General features: G+C 42.1%; 4 protein-coding genes across 4 annotated transcripts; all 4 read left to right on the top strand.

Annotated features, from left to right (window-relative positions):
* The first annotated feature begins 3,155 nt into the window (after positions 1–3,155).
* Positions 3,156–4,165, top strand: LOC122133292 (IgGFc-binding protein-like). Its single transcript, XM_042709169.1, has 2 exons — positions 3,156–3,486; positions 3,810–4,165. The coding sequence occupies exons 1-2, from the start codon at positions 3,156–3,158 to the stop codon at positions 4,163–4,165; spliced, it is 687 nt and encodes a 228-aa protein (XP_042565103.1).
* A 1,227-nt stretch (positions 4,166–5,392) lies between these two features.
* LOC116222360 (IgGFc-binding protein-like) lies at positions 5,393–8,626 on the top strand. The gene is made up of 6 exons (XM_031576070.2): positions 5,393–5,588; positions 5,784–6,382; positions 6,623–7,190; positions 7,327–7,922; positions 8,302–8,520; positions 8,588–8,626. Exons 1-6 carry the CDS (start codon positions 5,393–5,395, stop codon positions 8,624–8,626), a joined length of 2,217 nt encoding a protein of 738 aa, XP_031431930.2.
* A 114-nt stretch (positions 8,627–8,740) lies between these two features.
* LOC116222463 (IgGFc-binding protein-like) lies at positions 8,741–12,433 on the top strand. The gene is made up of 6 exons (XM_031576682.2): positions 8,741–8,818; positions 9,773–9,969; positions 10,199–10,337; positions 10,628–10,956; positions 11,134–11,707; positions 11,941–12,433. Coding segments are annotated over exons 2-6 (1,239 nt in total). The 5' UTR covers positions 8,741–8,818; positions 9,773–9,774; the 3' UTR covers positions 11,943–12,433.
* Positions 12,434–16,217: 3,784 nt separating this feature from the next.
* Positions 16,218–22,606, top strand: LOC105891764 (IgGFc-binding protein). Its single transcript, XM_031576681.2, has 7 exons — positions 16,218–16,395; positions 17,104–18,294; positions 18,617–18,954; positions 19,597–20,167; positions 20,374–20,972; positions 21,214–21,781; positions 21,978–22,606. Exons 1-7 carry the CDS (start codon positions 16,227–16,229, stop codon positions 22,604–22,606), a joined length of 4,065 nt encoding a protein of 1,354 aa, XP_031432541.2. The 5' UTR covers positions 16,218–16,226.
* Positions 22,607–22,849: the final 243 nt, after the last annotated feature.

Genomic DNA, 22,849 nt, shown 5'->3' with positions numbered 1-22,849 from the left:
AATCCTGACTGGTTGTATCACAGTGTGGTATGGGAGCTGCACAGCTAAGGACCGAAAGGTCCTACGTAGTGTGGTCAGGTCTCCTGAGTTCAACATCGGCAGGGAGCTCCCAGCCCTGCAGGACACCTACCACACACGATGCCTCAGGAAAGCTGGCAGGATCCTAAAAGACTGCTACCATCTAGCCTTCAGACTTTTTACCCCGCTGCCTTCTGGCAGACGGTACCGTAGCATTCGGTCTTGTACGCGCAGACTGGAGAACAGTTTCTTTCCGAGGGCCATCAGGCTTCTAAATGGACATTGAAACACTATCGCCACTTTACATACAATGTCACTTTCAACCTACTGTTTGCACTATCAGTAATATTGTATCAGTAATATTGCACTACCTGTAACTCCCACACTGGATTTGTCTGTAGGTAAGTATAGGTTTACTAGGTTAGCATAGGTTAATATATGTGTATTATAGGTTTAGCATACTGTATTGTATATTTATCTTGTACAACGTATATTGAGTAGGGTTATAACATGTTATTATTATAAGTATAGGTTATTATAGGTTTAACACGTGTAAATTATGTTCAGAGTACTGGTACAGAGTATATGTCATGTTATGTTATATTATGTTATGTTATGTTATGGTAGGTTGTTGTGCGGTGCCTTGTCTTAAGAATTTCAGTGCCCAGTCTGACCCTGTGTTATTCTGGGCATCTGTCAATAAAAGACTGCTGTCAGTGACGTAACATATTTGCTATTCTCAGTTCAGTTAAGTTCAGATAGACTTTCTTTATTGGTTTTTCTTAGGCAAACTTTTCAATAGCTGCAAACGTCCCTGGCTTGGTATATTAATGAAGTAAACATAAAGAAGTAATCTTATGTCTACAATCTAGGGGGACAACTTGGCAGAGTGCAGCATAGACATGTGAGGAATCAACCACCGACACCACCCACAGCACACAACAAAGGCACACCTAGGTTCCAGAGAGCCAGTATTCGATCCTTGGACTTGTTTAATTTGTAGTGTCACACATCTTCCAATTGAGGATCAATTGACACAGGGTTGCGCCTAAGCTCCACGTGCTCCATCACTGAAACTGCCGCACCACTACAAACAGTTTTATCCATCCATTATCCACCCCAATAAAGGATAACGTTGTCATCAGATCCTGTTTCAATATCTTTACAATTGTTTCATTGTATTTTCATTTTTAAAAGCTGAGCAAGTCTGAATACTACATACGGGAAGACAATTGTTACAGGACGGCGCCTAAGCTACGTGTGATCCCTTACTATCAGAGCCATCACTACACAAACAACATAATGCATAGCGGAAATGTACAAGGGATAAAGGGATAAAGACCCTGTTTCAATATGTTTACATTTTTAAGTCTGCATACTACATAAAGGAAGACTCCTGTTATAAATATCTCAGTGAACTCCCACTGGGCTACAAAGAAAGGTATGGGTATCATGTGTTGCAACTGTTAGATAATAATAATAATAATAATAATAATAATAATAATACTTTAATTTTATATAGCGCTTTTCTAGGTACTCAATTACTAAATATGTGTTTAAATATACACATTTGTTGTATGGTCATTGAGACACTTAAATGTATGTCTGTACTAGTGAATGTAGAGGTCACGCACAATTATATAGTTTAAAAATGTTTCAAGGATCATATTTTGTGCTGTTTTCAGACTTGGATACCAAACCACTTTTATTCTGTTTTCAGCCATGGATACCAAACTACTTTTATTCTTCTTGGCTGCAGTGATAGCCTCAGGTAAGAACCAGACCTGTATCATATCAAATCATAATGGGCCTTGTTGCATTTTTGCATGTGAATTGTTGGTCTCTAAATAATAAGTTACACATTTCTTGTGAAAGTCATACGTTTACTGAACAGCTTGGACATTCAGTGAAAACATACTTACATACTAAAAGGTCTAGTATCCTCAATGTAATTTGATCACACATCAAGCAGAGCATTCAAAGTAACTTGTTTCAGAAACATGATACAGGGGATCTAGCAGAGGATTGAATGTTGCAAGGATTTAACAACTGTAAACAGCAGATTTGCTGAAAGGACGTTTGATTTCTTTATCAATATTTTATCATAATCCCTTGCAGAACAATAACGCTTCTTTTTTTTTACTTTCTTTAAGCAGATTGTCAAAATAATTAATAATAAATGCATTCATCGAAGACCTCTGTTATCTAAAAACATTTTGAATGATGATCATGTTTCACCAAGCATACATTTCACCTGATATTTTCTCACCTGTTTGGTTTTACCAGTGAGAGCGTGTCCTGTTGGTCGAGAATTTATGACTACCTTCTTGACAAACTACAGATCTGGCAGATCTGGAAAACTTCAGCTTGCTATTACGGCCCATGAAAACCCAGCCAGAGTGACTGTGACGAGTCCTTTTTTCAGCCAGAGTGTGAATGTGCCCAAAGGGAACACAAGATGGATTGATTTACCAGCCAAGACCGAACTGTCAGGTCCAGGGTTATCTCACAAATCTGTTCGGATTTCCTCCAACAGTGACATCACTGTGGTGACATCAAATATCAAACCTTTCACCGGAGATAGTAGTGTGATCCTCCCAACATCCAACCTGGGCAGGGAGTATGTAGTGTTCACACCAATTCCAAGAATACTGTCTGCTCTTGTTGCTATCGTAAATGGTGACGGAGATAACGTGGTGGAAATCCTGCCTTTTGTCGACATGTCTGTCAAAGGCATGGAGCACTGGAAGCGCGGGAAAAAAATTACCCTCGAGCTAAAGCCTAATGAAGCCTACCAATTAATGAGTCGTCACACGTTCACTGGCACCAGGATCCTGTCTACACAACCTCTGGCTGTTCTGGTTGGAAACCAGTGTGCTCGGATCACGGGATCCTGTGAACACGTATATGAACAGCTAATCCCAATAACAAGTTTTTCTGATCACTATTTGATTCCGGGTATGACTAACAATAAAAGGCAGAGAGACCTTGCATATGTGGTTGCAGCTGATGATGATACAGATGTTACCATTTCAAATCAGCTACAAGACAAAAGACTCAAACTTCATGCAGGGGGAAGCAGGCTAATCCCCATAGTAAAAGGTCAATCGTTCATTGTAAGCAGCAACAAGAGGGTGATGGTGATGTACTTTGGAAGCAACCTCCCATACGACGAGTTTCTCACCATCATTCTCCCGACGTCTGAGATGTCAAATAAGTGGACATTGTACTTACAAGAAAGTTATATCAACACGGCTGTCATCGTCTCTGAAGTCGAGGACTTACACACAATCAGCGGTGTGACAGGCTGGAAGCCTTTCGGCTCTGATGGGCGGTATGTGTGGGCCACGAAGTCACTTGGTAAAGGCAAAGGTCCTGTCACAATCACTGGAAAGGCCCTCATGGCAGTTTATGTCTTTGGTGGCAAACATAGGCACGGTTATGGTACAACCGGGGTGTGTTCCACAGGTGAGCTTTTATTCACACCTCAACACTTCATAAAATATAACAATCCAGTAAATTTGTTGGTCATATTAAAATATGAACACTAAACTGTGGTGAATATCCACTGAAATAGTTTTTGATTTTATGAAACTGAATTGGACTGAATGTAGCCTTTCTGAATAAAGCCAGATGCTTAGGTATTACATAAGATATTGTGTGAAAAATGTGTTATTTCTCATTTCCATTTATTGGTAGCTGTGTAGTCAAATTGTCTCATCAGTTTTCATTAAAACGGTCTCTCCCTACAGTATATATAATGTTTGAAATAAAAAATAACTGTGTTTCAGGAGTTGTACCAACTTCACCACCTGACCCTTGTGATGGTATCACGTGCCGGGAGAAGGAGGAATGCAAAAGGGGTGTTTGTGTTCCCATATCAAGGGCAACCTGCTCGGCTCTTGGGGATCCCCATTACACAACCTTTGACGGGAAACGCTATGACTTCCAGGGCACCTGCACCTACACCATGGCAGAGGTTTTGAAGAAAGAGGCAGGCCTCATACCCTTCACAGTCCAGGCCAAGAACAACCACAGATGGAACAAACAGGTGTCTCTTGTGAGGAAGGTCACAGTGACTGTGTACAATCACACAGTGGCCATCAGAAAAAGAAGGGGCGCGGTGGAGGTAAGCAACAAAGGTTAAACCGGGGCGACAGTGGTACACGAGGTAGAGAAGTCGTTTAGTAATCGTTTAGTAATCCGAAGGTTGCTAGTTCGATTCCCTGTCGAAGTGTCCTTGAGCAAGACACTAAACCCCTAATTGCTCCTGATGTGCAGTGTGCCATCAGTGTAAATGTAAAATGTGTATACATGTGTAAGTCGCTTTGGATAAAAGCGTCTGCTAAATGACTAAATGTAAATGTAAATGTAAACCAATGTAGACACATTTCACACAGAAATGTCGCCTTTTTGCTTGCTCCAGGTGGGGTTCAGTGGTGGTACATTGATATGAAAATTACTGGCTCAAATGGTCCCTTTTTAATTTAAGATACTGGTTGTTGGCTGATTGAGCAACAGCCATCATGATTTGCTCTGATTGCTCTCTGAAGAGTAGCCTTGGGTGAAAAACCTGGTGGCACATTGACATGAAAATGTTTGGCTCAAACCAGTGGCCATACTGGATTTTTGTATTCTTTTATCAGATACTGGTTGTTGACTGATTGAGCAGGGACTTATGAAGGCTAGGGACTGCATTGCATGTTGAATGGAAATTTTTCAAACTCAAATTTAGTTAAAGGTCAGAAAAAGGCAGACCTATTTGTTACAAAAAAAAAGGTTTATTATTATTTTATTAAGATTATTAAGTTTTGCATTCCTTTTTTATACACCTGATGAATCTATTTGTTATATTACAGATGTATATGTGCCCTGTAAAATGTTGCTGACTCACAACTAGGGTGGACCACTTAGGACTGAAATCAACAGGTTTCATAATGTATCTGAAAGGTTTTAGATATTTTGATGTTGATCTAAAAAGAACATACTTCTTCACCAGGTGGATGGCGAAATTATGTTCCTGCCTGTGAGTCTTGTGGGGGGAAAGCTTCAGGTGGTCCACAGAGGAAGGTATGCCGTTCTGACAACAGATTTTGGCCTGAAAGTCTCATATGACTGGAGAATGATGCTGTACATTACAGCATCAAGCAGCTACTTCGACACAGTCGGTGGACTTTGCGGGAATTACAACGGTGACCGCGGCGATGAATGGACCAGCCGTTCTGGAAGTCGACTCTCTTCATCCCTTGAGTTTGCAAAGAGCTGGAAAGTACCTGACGGTGACTTGTTCTGCCATGATATCTGTCGTAATAATTGCCCCAGTTGCTCTTCGGCCCAGCGAGGCAAATTTAGTGGGAATAAGTACTGTGGCCTCATGACTGACTCCAATAGTGTATTTGCCAACTGCACGGGCAAAGTTGACCCCAACATGTTCTTCGACAATTGTGTGTATGACATATGCATCAATAAAGGCATCAGAAGGTTCCTGTGTGACAACATGGAAAATTACGTGGCTGCATGCATGGCCGAGGACATCAAGATCGATCGCTGGAGGACTCTTGCTAACTGTTGTAAGTGTACCCTAGTATAATAAAAAATACATAAAATGAGCAAATTACAAAATGTCATGTTCTTAGTTTTTAAGCAGAGGAGTAATCTGCACATGCTATTTACAAGATATTATTTACATCACACAAAGAATGAGCTTGTATTTTTTTCTGTAATTTTTTGACGTTTTTGCCCTTCTTCACTGTTGTTGCTCACAGCCATAGATTGTCCTGCAAACAGCCACTTTGAAGCATGTGGCGCAGCCTGTGCATCGTCTTGTGCTGAGAAAGATGCCCCATCCACCTGCCAGCTGCCCTGTGTAGAGGGCTGCCAGTGCGACAAGGGTTTCGTGCTCAGTGTTGACAAGTGTGTGCCAGAGACGTCGTGTGGCTGCACCCACGAAGGGCGCTATTACCCACCGAGGAAGACTTTTTGGACAGACAACACATGCTCTAAAAAATGCACATGCAATTCTGGAACCCTTCAGTGCACTGACACCAAGTGCAAGAGTTCTGAAGTGTGTTCTTTGAAGAATGGCGTTAGAGACTGCTACCCACTCTCCTACACCACATGCTGGGGCTCCGGTGACACACACTACCGCTCGTTTGATGGTAAGAAATTTGAATTCCAGGGAACGTGCACATACTACCTGTCCAAACTAGTCAACACTGAAGATCCAACTTTGGAACCTTTGGAGGTGCAAGTCCAGAACGAGAACCGAGGCCAAAACAAGGCAGTGGCCTACACCAAGACAGTCTTGATCAAAGTGTATGGACACACCATTGTGTTGAGTAGTGATAATCCGGGAAGAGTACTGGTAAGTTCAATCATGCAAAATTCACACACATGCTTAGAACATGGTTGTAATGCCTCTTAATAGGATATGATTTGTAAAGTTGGACATACAGTAACTAATCTATAAACTAACAATGAGTACGCAGTTTTTTTTCGTTTTCTGTGGTACAAAGTTAGCGATAACACAAAAAGACAACTTTTTGCATTTCACTGTAAATTCTCGGTGAAAAACTGACATGAGATCTTCTGTTTTCCTCTAAAGCTTAACGTTTTTGTAAACTTGCCAATTACACTGGAAGACGGACGACTGTCAATTTTCCGAAGAGGCCGGACTGGAGTGGTTAAAACCGAGTTTGGCTTGGAAGTGCAGTATGACTGGAGAAGCTATGTGTCAGTTACTCTCCCAAGCACCTACAGTGGAGTGGTGGGTGGCCTGTGTGGAAACCTCAATGGCAATGGTCACGACGACATGCTTACACCCAACAACACCAATGCCAAAAACCCAACCAAGTTTGGTATAAGCTGGAAAGTGAAGGATGACCCACGGTGCAAAGACACATGCGAAGGCCAGAAGTGCCCTGAGTGTGACATCAACGCAGAGCCAAACAAGGATTTCCGAACAGCCTGTAGCATCCTCACGAACAAGGCTGGTCCCTTTAAGGACTGTCACAGCAAAGTGAATCCAGAGCAGTACTATAATGACTGTGTTTATGACATGTGCATGTATAATGGCCACTCTTCTGCACTCTGCAATGCCCTCAGCACGTACACCACGGTGTGCCAGGAGGCCAAAGCCAGGATCTACGGTTGGAGAACAAAGACATTCTGTCGTGAGTACAAACGTTTTTCAGGAAAAAAGGCGTGCTTGAGTCAAGGAATAGCTGTTCTTGCAAATTATCATCTTTTCTATTGACGCATGTTCATTTCACAGAGATGTTTATGGTTTCTATGGTTTCTCTTTGCCAGCACTGGCCTGCCGGGCAAACAGCCACTACGAGGTGTGCATGTCTGGCTGTTCTGAGATGTGTCCCGGAGCCGAGGAGCCAGAGAGCTGCGAGAGCGCCCCCTGCAGGGAGGGCTGCGAGTGCGACGACAACTTTGCGCAGAGCGACGGACAGTGTGTGGCAGAGGATCAGTGTGGCTGTGAGCACAAAGGACGCTACTACCAGCAAGGACATGTATTTTTCCTCGGTGACCAGTGCACAGGCCGTTGTGTGTGTGGGAATGACGGCAGGGTACAATGCCAAAGCAACTTCTCTTGTGGGCCCCATGAAGTGTGCCGCATCCAGGATGGGACCAAGGCGTGCTTCCCCACTGCCAGAGCAGCTTGTTCTGTGTCAGGGAGGGGACACTACAGCTCATTTGATAACAGGAGGTTTAGTGTTCCTGGGAACTGCGTGTACAAAATGGCAGAGGTCGTCAAGGACCAAGATGGTAAGAGGGTTCCCTTCAGTGTGGTAGTCCATCAGGACTCAGCACCCAATCATCCGACGGTTACCCGCAGTGTCCAAATACAAGTCAATGACTACAATATCATCATGCTTCCTGGAAGAATCTGGGAAGTAACGGTAATTGCATATCCCATAGCTGTCTAGCTGTACTTCTAGTTGTCCTCTGTCCTGCGTTCCCCCTTTGCTTCTTCAAGCAACCTAGTTTTGTTCATTTTTTTGTGAACGTACAGTTAAGTATTTACCATGTTTTACTTCTGTTAAAGCCCTGCCACCATTTCATTTCCATATTCTTAATGTTATCCTGAAAGTACTAAAAAGCATGCTAATGAACAGTATCTTGCAATATTGCAGTCCACATCTTTCACTGCTTTGCCGTCTCTCTCTCTCTCTCTCTCTCTCTCTCTCTCTCTCTCTCTCCCACTCTCTGTCTCTCCACTGACAGCTGGATGGTATCAGAGTGAATCTCCCTCTCCAACTGGATGACGTGAAGGTGCGAGCTTATCAGAATGGCCTCTTCATCATCCTGCAGACTGACTTTGGTTTGGAGGTGACCTATGACACCGTCTCCATGGTCAGAGTGGAAATGCCATCCTCTTACAAAGGCGTACTGTTGGGCCTCTGTGGCAACTACAACGACAACCCAGCTGATGATTTTGCCCTACCCAATGGTACCGAGGCCCTTTCAGCTGAAGACTTCGTCAAGGGCTGGGTAGTGGCTCAGAAGGGTGTGAAATGTCAGACAGGTTGTGGTTCTCATTGTCCCACTCCCCCGCCAGACAAGCAGGAGGAGTCCAAAAAGTTGCGCGGAATCTTGAAAGACATAAAGGGTCCATTTTCGAAGTGCCATACAACTGTTCCCCCACAAGAATACTTCAATAAATGCGTAAAAGACCTTTCAGACCAAGGGGGGAGTAAAGATGTCCTCTGTCAACACTTGCAAAACTACGTTGCTGTCTGCCAGGAATCTGGGGCTTCGGTTGACAGCTGGCGAAATGAAACATTCTGTCGTGAGTGTACCTAATATAATGTATACTTATACTATATATTTCACTGACCACATCGCTTCTGTCTCCAGGTCGTGCCGCTTTGCGCTATTCAACATCCGTAAAATCAGGCCATACCTAACCCAGTATGCCACCCAGCTGCTGGTGCAAACCTTGGTGAGTTCCCGCCTTTACTACTGCAACGCCCTCCTAACGGGCTTGCGTGGTGAAACCACCACAGATGATCCTGAACGCGGCAGCGCGTCTGGTGTTCAACCAACCAAAGAGTTCCACTGGCTGCCTGTAGCTGCTCGCATTAAGTTCAAGTCACTTATGCTTGCCTACAGAGTGATTGCTGGTTCTGCTCCCACCTACCTAAATGCTCTTGTAAGGGCAAATGTTACACCCAGGATGCTGCGCTCGTCTAATGAGCGTCGTTTGGCACTGCCGTCTGTGCAAGTACGGCAATCCAGACTATTTGCATTTGTAGTTCCACGTTGGTGGAACGAACTGCATAGCATTACCAGAGCAGGGGCGTCCCTCTCTACCTTTAAGAAGCTTTTGAAGACCCAACTCTTCAGAGAGCACCTCCCTTCCCAACTTACAGCAGTTACATTCCTGCACTTCTTTTTCTTTTCTATTTTGTTTTTCTATTTCTTATGTAAAGTAGTATTTATTGTTACACTAGGTCTCTATTGCTCGTAGCTTGACTGTTCTCTCCCTTGTACGTTGCTTTGGACAAAAGCGTTTGCTAAATGACTAAATGTAAATGTAAATATATATGATATGACTTATGATATGACTTATACTATATATATGATATGCATATGCTCTTTGTGACTGCATTGTCTGCTTTAATCTGATCTATAAATAGCAAAGCACCACTGACTGAATTCCAATTTTGTTGCCGAATGCCAATTTTCCAAACCACACTCACCCAAAGCATTTGATTTTCTGCTCAATTTCTCTCTGTCCTAGCTATGAAGTGCCCAAAGGACAGTCAGTATGAGCTCTGTGCTGACACCTGTTCCACTACCTGTGCCAGTCTAACTACACCTCAGAAGTGCTCACACTGCCAGGAGGGATGTGAGTGCGTGGATGGATTTGCATTTGACGCAGGGACATGTAAGCCATTTGGAAAATGTGGATGTGTGGCTGATGGACGATATTATAAGGTTTGTGTGTGTGTGTGTGTGTATTTGTGAGTCTTTGTGTTTAGGTGTGTTTGCCAATAGATGAACCTGATCAGGTTCTGGTCAAACCCAGCTTTCGTCATCGACTGACTTTAGTTTCTTTTCATGGCAAAGCAGGATATTCCACATTTGTCATGGTAGTGTTGTAGTGTTGTGTAAGCACACTGGATGTGAGTAATGTCTCAGCATTTGCTCGCGTGTTTTCCTGTAGTCTGGGGAGGCGGTGGTGAGGGAAGACTGCACGGAGAACTGCACCTGTGTAGATGGTGTGTTTTCATGCGAGCAAACACAGTGCACAGCAGAACAGGTCTGTGATATCAGGGGAGGAGTAAGGAACTGCTATCAACTGGGTGAGTCCCCTGTCTTTGTTACTGGATTTTGAGTTGAAGAAATGGTCGTATTTCTTTCCACTTTGTCATATACAGTTGGCAGGAAGTGTTAAGTGAAAAAAAAAGCAAAAACAGATTATGACAGAATTTATTCATGAAATCTAGAAAGAATGATGATGATGCTTATTATTAATATTATTGCTATTATTATTATTATTATTATAATTATAAATAATGAATTCAATTGACATAATTTAATCAATAATGATTTATGTTGATCATGTTTTTTAAATTGATCATGTCCGGGAAAGACCCTTGTGAGGCAAAGAAGTGTCGTGAAAAGGAGAGGTGCGTCACGAATGGCACCAATGTCCAGTGTGTGGCAGAGTCCAAGGCTACCTGCTGGGTCATGGGGGATCCACACTACCGGAGCTTCGATGGAAAGCTTTTCTCTTTCCAGGGCTCGTGCATATACACCCTGGTTCAGACGACAGGTCTGGACGACACCCTGACTCCTTTCAGCATTGAGACTGAAACCAAGATGGAAAATCTGCACAGAGGTTCCTACTTAAAGACCGCAACCATCAGCATTGAAGGTGTCAAGATCGTTGTTGTCTATCAGGATCCTGGCACAGTGGTGGTGCGTAACATTCAATTCAAATCTAATTTCAAACACATTTGCATTCATTATTTTGTGCTTTTACAAACACTGTGGTAAACATCCACATTTTGCAGTATTCAAAAAAGAAAAGATCACTGAGCAACTAATCTCAGACTGAATCTGATAACATGTCTTGTTGGCCATGTTGTTTTCCAGGTTGATGGCTCCACTTTTAAGCTCCCTCTTACTCTCAAGTCTGGGAAAATCAGAATTACCCAGAAGTCCTACCAGGGTTTCATCAACACAGACTTCGGAGTGGATATTGTCTTCGACTGGGGGGAGGTCTTACAGGTCACTGTGCCTAGCAGCTACCACAACAATCTTGAGGGCATGTGTGGAACCTACAACGGTGACCAGGCAGATGATTTCTCCATGCCCGATAGCACCCCCCTCACTGACCTTACCAAGTGGGCAGAAGCCTGGAGCCTCCCTGAGTCCAACAGCACCTGCTGGCACTCCTGCCAAGGTCAATGCCCAGTCTGTACAGCAGAGGACGAGGCGCTCTATAAACAGAAGGATTACTGTGGCGAGATCGGAGAGAAGAACGGTGCGTTCTCCGCCTGTCATGCCAAGGTCCTGCCAGGGAAGCTGCTAGATGACTGCCTTTACAACATGTGCATCCACGACGGAGACCAGGGGATGCTCTGCAGGGTCATGACCAATTATGCCAAAATCTGCCAGATCAACAGTGCAGAAATTTCTAAACAGTGGCTGAAGACACTCGACTGCTGTAAGTATTTTTTCCCTCAGTCAGTTTAGTGGAGTTTTGGAGAATGGCTCGATGGATGTGGTTGCTTAAACGACTAAGTAACAACTCTGCTCTTAATTCTTCTTATATTTTACTTTAAAGAGCTGAGTAAAAATCTGCATATAGATAGATATATGGATACTTTATTAATCCCGATGGAAATTTAGGAAATATGCAAAATTACATAATATTGTTCAATTGTTTTTCCGAAACAGAAGTCTGAAGAGAAGGGGCTGAGTTGCTGAAGAAGATACTGAAGGGAACCAGAAGAGTTATCTCTACACAGAAACCAAACTACAGCATCAGCCAAGAATACCACCGCAGCAATTTTGCTCTCATCCAGTAAATGAGTAAAAAAGATATATCCGTCAAAGTAAAAAGCCACATAACTAAGGCTATGTATCAATATCATGTATTCCAATTCATATAATACTACTTATTTGTAATGAAATATAATCACATGCATCACAAAGTGTAATGACATGTACCACTTCTCTATCTATATACAATAAACATGTTGCATAATAATTCTGTTTGAATCTTTTCATTTGTTTGTGGAGATCGGTATTTTAAGACTTCATTGCCCCAGCAGTAACTGTGAACAACAATAATGTATTTTAAGCAATTTATTTCACATCGTTCTTTTTGTGTGTATGTGTGTGAATTAAAAATATACGTCGACAAGAACTAGCTCATTTATGTCACTTGAACAGCCATAGCCAACACATATGTAGTGAGATATGACTGGTCATGGCATCTGTACAGAGATACATTTCTCAGCAGGACTCAGTGTTTACCAAGGACTGGATACTTAGAGAAGTTTGGAAACTCATAAGTTTGGACTAAATAAAGGTTTTCTCCCTATCGACAACGTCATGCAAAGTTTCTTGGGTAATTTTATGCCACTGCAAGAATAACAGAGAGACCATCAGCCTACAAGTGATTCTCTGTTTAAGTGCAATGCCTCTAGGGGACTAGCTGTAGGTTGCTGACAAACGTCCAGGAAGTACAGAGAGAAATATAAGCAAAGATTGACTTCCTCCATAACACATGAACTCTTCCTGAATGGCAGGGATTGCCACAGCGACAGAATGTTCTAAACGTGTAAGACGTAGGAGTAGCATCTTTATGTGATTATGGATGCATGAATTGTATATCTTTGAGTATTCAAGTTTTTAAATGGATATCTATACAATATATACTACTGACATCAAATTTGCCATCCATGTGCCCAACAAGTTAATTTAAACACTCATGTCATATCTGGTGTCCCTGCAGAAATGTCAATGGAAAAAGTGATAAAAGAGATCAAAATGTGATTATTGCCTCTCATAAAAGTTTTCAAAATAAAATATTGTCATTGACATTAAGGGTAAATGTGTTATGATGAAAATGTATATGTACTCTATTCTAAACATTATGTAATTGTGCTCACCCCACAGTGTCCAAAATATGAACAGAACACAAAATCTCATCACCAGCTGAACAGTCACCATGACTACCATCTGCTGTCTGTAGTGTTCTGTGGTGCCCCAAACCTGGCAGAAGCCCTCCCTAAATGTCCCAGGAATTTATAAGTGGAGGGGAGCAGACAGGAAATGTGCCATCTTGGACAGAATACTCTCTGCCTCCTTTCATCTAATCTCTACATGTGCAATCTTCACTGACCAGTCACAGTGCAGCAGCCCTTTCCACCACAAATGAAAAAATAGCTGGATGTCATTAGTGTTAAAACATTTTAATGTAAACATGAATTGTACACTGGAGCAAATAAGTATGCAACTACATAACAATATACTCAATGCATCAGGGCTGTGTTATATTCCTCTGAAAACTTTATCTGAGGCAGTATAAGGTTTTATAAAAACAACTGTCATCTGAACAAGGAAAAACATATAACTGGTGTATCATTTTGGCAATTCTGAACAATATTTCAAACAATACTGTTGAAATTCACAGTATTTCGAGTATTCTCTCAAACTCTCATTTCATTCTCTCACATGAAATTCACAGTATTTCGAGTATTCTCTCAAACTCTCATTTCATTCTCTCACATGAGAGAGGAAATATCGAGAGTGACAACGCTGGCCATTCATCAAGATAAACTTTGGTTCTCTGGGGATTTGTCTACTAGCCAATAAAAGATACAGTCTGCAATTCTGGTGAAAGGTTGTTGATTTTTGAGCTCAACAGCCAATCAAACCACACCCCTTCCTTCAGTGCTCCTGAAGCAACATGTTGATTTGCAAGAATTGATTACGGCTCAACCCGAGCCATTATGTTTGTTTCCCATTCAAAGAGCCAGGTCTGTGACAGCTAGAGGACAGTGAGGAGCAATTTGCTGAATTTGACAAAGTGTATGGGATTAGAATTGTGGACTGCACCTTTAACACGGACATATCTAGTCGATGACTATATATATATATACATGATATATACTGTATATATATATACAGTGCCCTCCAGAATTAATTGACATCCTTTAGTAAAAATGAGCACAACGAGATGCGAAAAAAAAATCTTTATTGTTTATCCTCATGATCTTTCATTCAAAATATTCACAAAAATCTAACCTTTAATTGAAGTAACATTATTGAAAGAAACATTCAATTCTTATCATGAAACAAATATTTTTCTCAAAAATCCCCCCCCCCCCATCCTACTCTAGACTACCTCCACTGTGGGATGCTGTTGCATATTTTCCACCTGATCCACTTGCAGAAACCCTCTTCTTGTAGCTGCCCACATCCACCAAACTATTAAGCACAATTTCTACTCGCTACGCTTATGATACATCTTATATACATAGAGTAAGGCTGCTACTTCAGGGGGCGCCAGCACCATGTGTGGTTACAATCATGCCACGTTTCATGTGGATCGGTGAAGTCTGTGATATCGTCTAACGAACAATTGGTGGGGTAACCCCCCCCCCCCCCCCCAAAAGAAAATAACCGACCGGTGCAGCTTGTATTTGTGTTTTTGAAATACTTAAAATACATTATTTAATATGTGATTTTATTATCAAATAAGACGCATTTTGATCCCCAGGTTGAAAGTGTACAACAATTAGCTTATTCACAGTCTCTGGCTAAATGCATGATCTAGCATTTTCTTCATCCCTATTCTGTGATGTAAGTTATGTAAATTTCATCATCAGAGTATGTATGCGAAGCGTAGGCTCTGCAAGGAAGTCTTCGGCATAATCTTCTTTTCTATGATCTTCTTCATATAGAATACATGTTACATTTCAGTTATAGGAAGGTAGCATACACAACTTAACATAAGGGGTGTTTCTGGTTCAAGGTGTAAGGTGGGGCGTGTTAGGAAGGGGAACAGTATGGGGTCTACCTAGATGTGAAAGGTCTGAAGGTCTGCTGACAAAAAAGGTCTGGCTGACCATTTGATTGTTAATCAACACGGTGTGAATGTGATACATTCTTGTGGGGGATGGATGCACATGAGTTGCAACTACTTAGAAAGTATATGAAAAACACCAATATTTTTTGGTAATCAAAATAAGCCAACTTACTGAATTAAACTAAAAGACGAGCTAGATGATCAGTTTCAGTAGAATGTATTTTCAAATGACTTGTATTTTAATTTAAAAAAAATCTCATACCAGTATTTTGTATTTTACTTTGATACATTTGATGAGCATGTATACAATTTGTTTCATGTATTTGTGCCCATCTCTGTACGGTGGTCTGTTCCATGTCGGCAATTAGGCTACCTGAGTGTATTTCAAGTGCAATCCTTGAGGGGTAGACCAAAAGTACTGCTGTCAGTGACATAACATATTTGCTATTCCCAGTTCAGTTAAGTTCAGATAGACTTGCTATATTGGTTTTTCTTTGGCACACTTAATCTTAATATCTACAGTAGGTAGATATACCTCCCCAACCTACCAGTGCCAATTTCCTTTCACAAAAATAAATAAATAAATAAAAAAAAGCCCCATGCTAACTTTTCAATAGCTGCAAACGTCCCTGGCTTGGTATATTGACGAAGTAAACATAAAGAAGTAATTTTATGTCTACCCTCCAGGGGGACAACTTGGCAGAGTGAAGCATAGACATGTGAGGAATCAACCACCGACACCACCCACAGCACACAACAAAGGCACACCTAGGTTCCAGAGAGCCAGTATTCGATCCTTTGACTTGTTTAATTTGTAGTGTCACACATCTTCCAATTGAGAACAATTGACACAGAACATTTACTCTTCCTAATAAAGGATAAAGCTATCATCACATCCTGTTTCAATATGTTTACATTGTTAAGTCTGCATACTATATAAAGGAAGACTCCTGTTATTAATATCTCAGTGAACTCCCACTGGGCTTCAATGAAAGGTATGGGTATCATTTGTTGCAACTGTTAGATCATAATAATAATAATAATACTTTAATTTTATATAGCGCTTTTCTAGGTACTCAAATATGCTAAATATGTGCTTAAATATACTCATTTTTTTTGTATGGTCATTGAGATACTTAACTGTATGTCTGTACTAGTGAATGTAGAGGTCACGCACAATTATATAGTTCAAAATGTTTCAAGGATCATATTTTGTGCTGTTTTCAGCCATGGATACCAAACCTCTATTATTCTGTTTTCAGCCATGGATCCCAAACCACTTTTATTCTTCTTGGCTGCAGCAGTAGCCTCAGGTAAGAACCAGACCTGTATCATATCAAATCATAATGGGCCTTGTTGCATTTTTGCATGTGAATTGTTGGTCTCTAAATAATAAGTTACACATTTCCTGTGAACAGCTTGGACATTCAGTGAAAACATACTTACATGCTAAAAGGTCTAGTATCCTCAATGTAATTTGATCACACATCAAGCAGAGCATTCAAAGTAACTTGTTTCAGAAACATGATACAGGGGATCTAGCAGAGGATTGAATGTTGCAAGGATTTAACAACTGTAAACAGCAGATTTGCATGTGCATGTGCATTTTTGCATGTGAATTGTTGGTCTCTAAATAATAAGTTACACATTTCCTGTGAATGTCATATGTTTACTGAACAGCTTGGACATTCAGTGAAAACATACTTACATTGAGTGTCCTCAATGTAATTTGATCACACATCAAGCAGAGCATTCAAAGTTACTTGTTTCAGAAACATGATACAGAGATTGAATGTTGCAAGGATTTAACATCTGTAAACAGCAGATTTGCTGACAGGACTTTTGATTTATTCATCAATATTTTATCATAATTCTTTGCAGAACAATAATACTTCCTTTTTTAAACTTTCTTCAAGCAGATATTAAAAATAATTAATGAAAAATGCATTCATCGTAAGACTATCATGTTTCACCAAGCATACATTTCACCTGATATTTTCTCACCTGTTTTGTTTTACCAGTGAGTGGGTGTCCTGTTGGTCGAGAATTTATGACTACCTTCTTGACAAACTATAAAACTGGCAGTTCTGGAAAACTTCAGCTTGCTATTACGGCCCATGAAAACCCAGCCACAGTGACTGTGACTGTGAGGAGTCTTTCTTTCAGCCAGAGTGTGAATGTGCCCAAAGGGAACACAAGATGGATTGATTTACCAGCCCAGACTGAACTGTCAGGTCCAGGGTTATCTCACAAATCTGTCCGGATTTCCTCCAACAGTGACATCACTGTGGTGACATCAAATATCAAATCTTTCACTGGAGATAGTAGTGTGATCCTCCCAACATCCAACCTGGGCAGGGAGTATGTAGTGTTCACACCAATTCCAAGTATCCTATCTGCTCTTGTTGCTATCGTAAATGGTGACGGAGATAACGTGGTGGAAATCCTGCCTTTTGCCGACATGTCTGTCAAAGGCATAGAGCACTGGAAGCGAGGGAAAAAAATTACCCTCAAGCTAAAGCCTAATGAAGTCTACCAATTTATGAGTGGTAGCACGTTCACTGGCACCAGGATCCTGTCTACACAACCTCTGGCTGTTCTGGTGGGAAACCAGTGTGCTCGGATCACGGGATCCTGTGAACACGTATATGAACAGCTAATCCCAACAACAAGTTTTTCAAATCACTATTTGATTCCGGGTATGCAAACAACCCATAACAACCAAAGAGACCTCGCATATGTGGTTGCAGCTGATGATGATACAGCTGTTACCATTTCAAATCAGCTACCAGAGAAAAGAATCACACTTCATGCAGGGGGAAGCAAGAAAATCCCCATAGTAAAAGGTGAATCTGTCATTGTAAGCAGCAACAAGAGGGTGATGGTGATGTACTTTGGAAGCAACCTTCCATACGACGAGTTTCTCACTACCATTCTCCCGACGTCTGAGATGTCAAATAAGTGGACGTTGTACTTACAAAAAAGTTATATCAACACGGCTGTCATCGTCTCTGAAGTGGAGGACTTAAAAACAATCAGCGGAGTGACAGGCTGGAAGCCTTTCGGCTCTGATGGGCGGTATGCGTGGGCCACAAAGTCACTTGGTAAAGGCAAAGGTCCTGTCACCATCTCTGAAAAGGCCCTCATGGCAGTTTATGTCTTTGGTGGCAAACATAGGCACGGTTATGGTACAACCGGGGTGTGTTCCACAGGTGAGCTTTTATTCACACCTCAACACTTCATAAAATATAACAATCCAGTACATTTGTTGGTCATATTAAAATACGAACACTAACCTGTGGTGAATGTTCACTGAAATTGTTTTTGATTTTATAAAACTGAATTGGACTGAATGTATCCTATCTGAATGAAGCCAGATGTTTAGGTATTGCATAAGATATTGTGTGAAAAATATGTTATTTCTCATTTCCATTTATTGGTAGCTGTGTAGTCACATTGTGTCATCAGTTTTCATTAAAACGGTCTCTCCCTACAGTATATATAATGTTTGAAATTAAAAAATGACTGTTTCAGGAGTTGTACCAACTTCACCACCTGACCCTTGTGATGGTATCACGTGCCGGGAGAAGGAGGAATGCAAAAGAGGTGTTTGTGTTCCCATATCAAGGGCAACCTGCTCGGCTCTGGGGGATCCCCATTACACAACCTTTGACGGGAAACGCTATGACTTCCAGGGCACCTGCACCTACACCATGGCAGAGGTTTTGAAGAAAGAAGCAGGCCTCATACCCTTCACAGTCCAGGCCAAGAATAACCACAGAGGGAACAAATGGGTGTCTCTTGTGAGGAAGGTCACAGTGACTGTGTACAATCACACAGTGGCCATCAGAAAAAAAAGGGGCGCGGTGGAGGTAAGCAACAAAGGTTAAACCAATGTAGACACATTTCACACAGAAATGTCGCCTTTGTAATTGCTCCAGGTGGGGTTCAGTGGTGGTACATTGATATGAAAATTGCTGGCTCAAATGGTCCCTTTTTAATTTTTTTTATGTTTTTATCAGATACTGGTTGTTGGCTGATTGAGCAACATTTAACAGCCATCATGATTTGCTCTGATTGCTCTCTGAAGAGTAGCCTTGGGTGAAAAACCTTGTGGCACATTGACATGAAAATGTTTGGCTCAAACCAGTGGCCATACTGGATTTTTGTATTCTTTTATCATATACTCTTTGTTGGCTGATTGAGCAGGGACTTTCTGAAGACTAGGGACTGCATTGCATGTTGAATGGACATTTTTCAAACTAAAATTTAGTTAAAGGGCAGACCTATTTGTTATAAAAAAAAGGTTTATTATTATTGTATTAAGTTTTGCATTCCCTTTTTATACACCTGATGAATCGATTTGTTGTATTACAGATGTGTATGTTCCCTGTAAAATGTTGCTGACCCACAACTGTGGACCACTTAAGACTGAAGTCAACAGGTTTTATAATGTATCTGAATTTTTTTAGATATTTTGATGTTGATCTAAAAAGAACACACTTCTTCACCAGGTGGATGGCGAAATTATGTTCCTGCCTGTGAGTCTTGTGGGGGGAAAGCTTCAGGTGGTCCACAGAGGAAGGTATGCCGTTCTGAAAACAGATTTTGGCCTGAAAGTCTTATATGACTGGAGTATGATGCTGTACATTACAGCACCAAGCAGCTACTTCGACACAGTCGGCGGACTTTGCGGGAATTACAACGGTGACCGTGGCGATGAATGGACCAGTCGGTCTGGAGGTCGACTCTCTTCATCCCTCGAGTCTGCAAAGAGCTGGAAAGTACCTGACGGTGACTTGTTCTGTAATGATAACTGTCGTAATAATTGCCCCAGTTGCTCTCCGGCCCAGCGAGGCAAATTTAGTGGGAATAAGTACTGTGGCCTCATGACTGACTCCAATAGTGTATTTGCCAACTGCACGGGCAAAGTTGACCCCAACATGTTCTTCGACAATTGCGTGTATGACATATGCATCAATAAAGGCATCAGAAGGTTCCTGTGTGACAACATTGAAAATTACGTGGCTGCATGCATGGCCGAGGACATCAAGATCGATCGCTGGAGGACTCTTGCTAACTGTCGTAAGTGTAGCCTAGTAAAATAAACAATATATAAAATGAGTACATTACAAAATGCCATGTTCTTAGTTTTTAAGCAGAAGAGTAATCTGCACATGCTATTTGACTTACAAGATATTATTTACATTACACACGGAAAGCTGTTTTTTTTTCTGTTATTTTTTGACGTTTTTGTCCTTCTGTCCTTCTTCAACTGTTGTTGCTCACAGCCATAGATTGTCCTGCAAACAGCCACTTTGAAGCATGTGGCGCAGCCTGTGCATCGTCTTGTGCTGAGAAAGATGCCGCATCCACCTGCAAACTGCCCTGTGTAGAGGGCTGCCAGTGCGACAAGGGTTTCGTGCTCAGTGTTGACAAGTGTGTGCCAGAGACCTCGTGTGGCTGCACCCACGAAGGGCGCTATTACCCACCAGGGAAGACTTTTTGGACAGACAACACATGCTCTAAAAAATGCACATGCAATTCTGGAAACCTTCAGTGCACTGACACCAAGTGCAAGAGTTCTGAAGTGTGTTCTTTGAGGAATGGCGTGAGAGACTGCTACCCACTCTCCTACGCCACCTGCTGGGGCTCCGGTGACCCACACTACCGCTCGTTTGATGGTAAGAGATTTGACTTCCAGGGAACGTGCACATACTACCTGTCCAAACTAGTCAACACTGAAGATCCAACTTTGAAACCTTTTGAGGTGCAAGTCCAGAACGAGAACCGAGGCCGAAACAAGGCGGTGGCCTACACCAAGACAGTCTTGATCAAAGTCTATGGACACACCATTGTCTTGAGTAGTGATAACCCGGGAAGAGTACTGGTAAGTTCAATCATGCAAAATTCACACATGCATAGAAAATGGTTGTAATGCCTCTTAATAGGATATGATTTGTAAAGTTGGACATACAGTAACTAATCTATAAACTGACAATGAGTACGCTGTTTTTGTTCGTTTTCTGTGGTACAAAGTTAGCGATAACACAAGACAACATATTATTTTTGCATTTCACTGTAAATTCTCTGTGAAAAACTGACATGAGATCTTGTCTTTTCCTCTCAAGCTTAACGTTTTTGTAAACTTGCCAATGACACTGGAAGAGGGACGACTGTCAATTTTCCGAAGAGGCCGGACTGGAGTGGTTAAAACCGAGTTTGGCTTGGAAGTGCAGTATGACTGGAGAAGCTATGTGTCTGTTACTCTCCCAAGCACCTACAGTGGAGTGGTGGGTGGCCTGTGTGGAAACCTCAATGGCAATGGTCACGACGACATGCTTACACCCAACAACACCAATGCCAAAAACCCAACCAAGTTTGGTATAAGCTGGAAAGTGAAGGATGACCCTCGGTGCAAAGACACATGCGAAGGCCAGAAGTGCCCTGAGTGTGACATCAACGCAGAGGCGAACAAGGATTTCCGAACAGCCTGTAGCATCCTCAAGAACAAGGCTGGTCCCTTCAAGGACTGTCACAGCAAAGTGAATCCGGAGCAGTACTATAATGACTGTGTTTATGACATGTGCATGTATAATGGCCACTCTTCTGCACTCTGCAATGTCCTCAGCACGTACACCACGGTGTGCCAGGAGGCCAAAGCCAGGATCTACGTTTGGAGAACAAAGACATTCTGTCGTGAGTACAACAGTTTTTCAGGAAAAAAGGCATCCTTGAGTCAAGGAGTAGTTCTTCTTGCTCTCCCTTATGTGATGCTATGCTGTTTCTAACATGATTTGGACATGATTGATAATGATGCAAATGATCATCTTTTCTATTGGCGCATGGTCATTTCACAGAGATGTTTATGGTTTCTATGGTTTCTCTTTGCCAGCGCTGGCCTGCCGGGCAAACAGCCACTACGAGGTGTGCATGTCTGGCTGTTCTGAGATGTGTCGCGGAGCCGAGGAGCCAGAGAGCTGCGAGAGCGCCCCCTGCAGGGAGGGCTGCGAGTGCGATGACAACTTTGTGCAGAGCGATGGACAGTGTGTGGCAGAGGATCAGTGTGGCTGTGAGCACAAAGGGCGCTACTACCAGCAAGGACAAGTATTTTTCCTCGGTGACCAGTGCACAGGCCGTTGTGTGTGTGGGAACGACGGCAGGGTACAATGCCAAAACAACTTCTCTTGCGGGCCCCATGAAGTGTGCCGCATCCAGGACGGGACCAAGGCGTGCTTCCCCACTGCCAGAGCAGCTTGTTCTGTGTCAGGGAGGGGACACTACAGCTCATTTGATAACAGGAGGTTTAGTGTTCCTGGGAACTGCGTGTACAAAATGGCAGAGGTCGTCAAGGACCAAGATGGTAAGAGGGTTCCCTTCAGTGTGGTAGTCCATCAGGACTCAGCACCCAATCATCCGACGGTTACCCGCAGTGTCCAAATACAAGTCAATGACTACAACATCCTCATGCTTCCTGGAAAAATCTGGGAAGTCACGGTAATTGCGCATACCGTAGCTGTCTAGCTGTACTTCTAGTTGTCCTCTGTTCCCCCTTTGCTTCCTTAAGCAACCTAGTTTTGTAAATTTTTTGGTGAACGTACAGTTAAGTATTTACCATGTTTTACTTCTGTTAAAGCCCTGCCACCATTTCATTTCCATATTCTTAGTGTTATCCTGAAAGTACTAAATAGCACAGAATATTGTAGTATTGTACACAATGAACAGAATCTTGCAATATTGCAGTCCACATCTTTCACTGCTTTGCCG

Source organism: Clupea harengus, chromosome 11 (genome assembly GCF_900700415.2).
Source record: "Clupea harengus chromosome 11, Ch_v2.0.2, whole genome shotgun sequence".
Taxonomy (NCBI): Eukaryota; Metazoa; Chordata; class Actinopteri; order Clupeiformes; family Clupeidae; genus Clupea; species Clupea harengus.
This window is presented reverse-complemented; position numbering and strand designations above follow the sequence as displayed.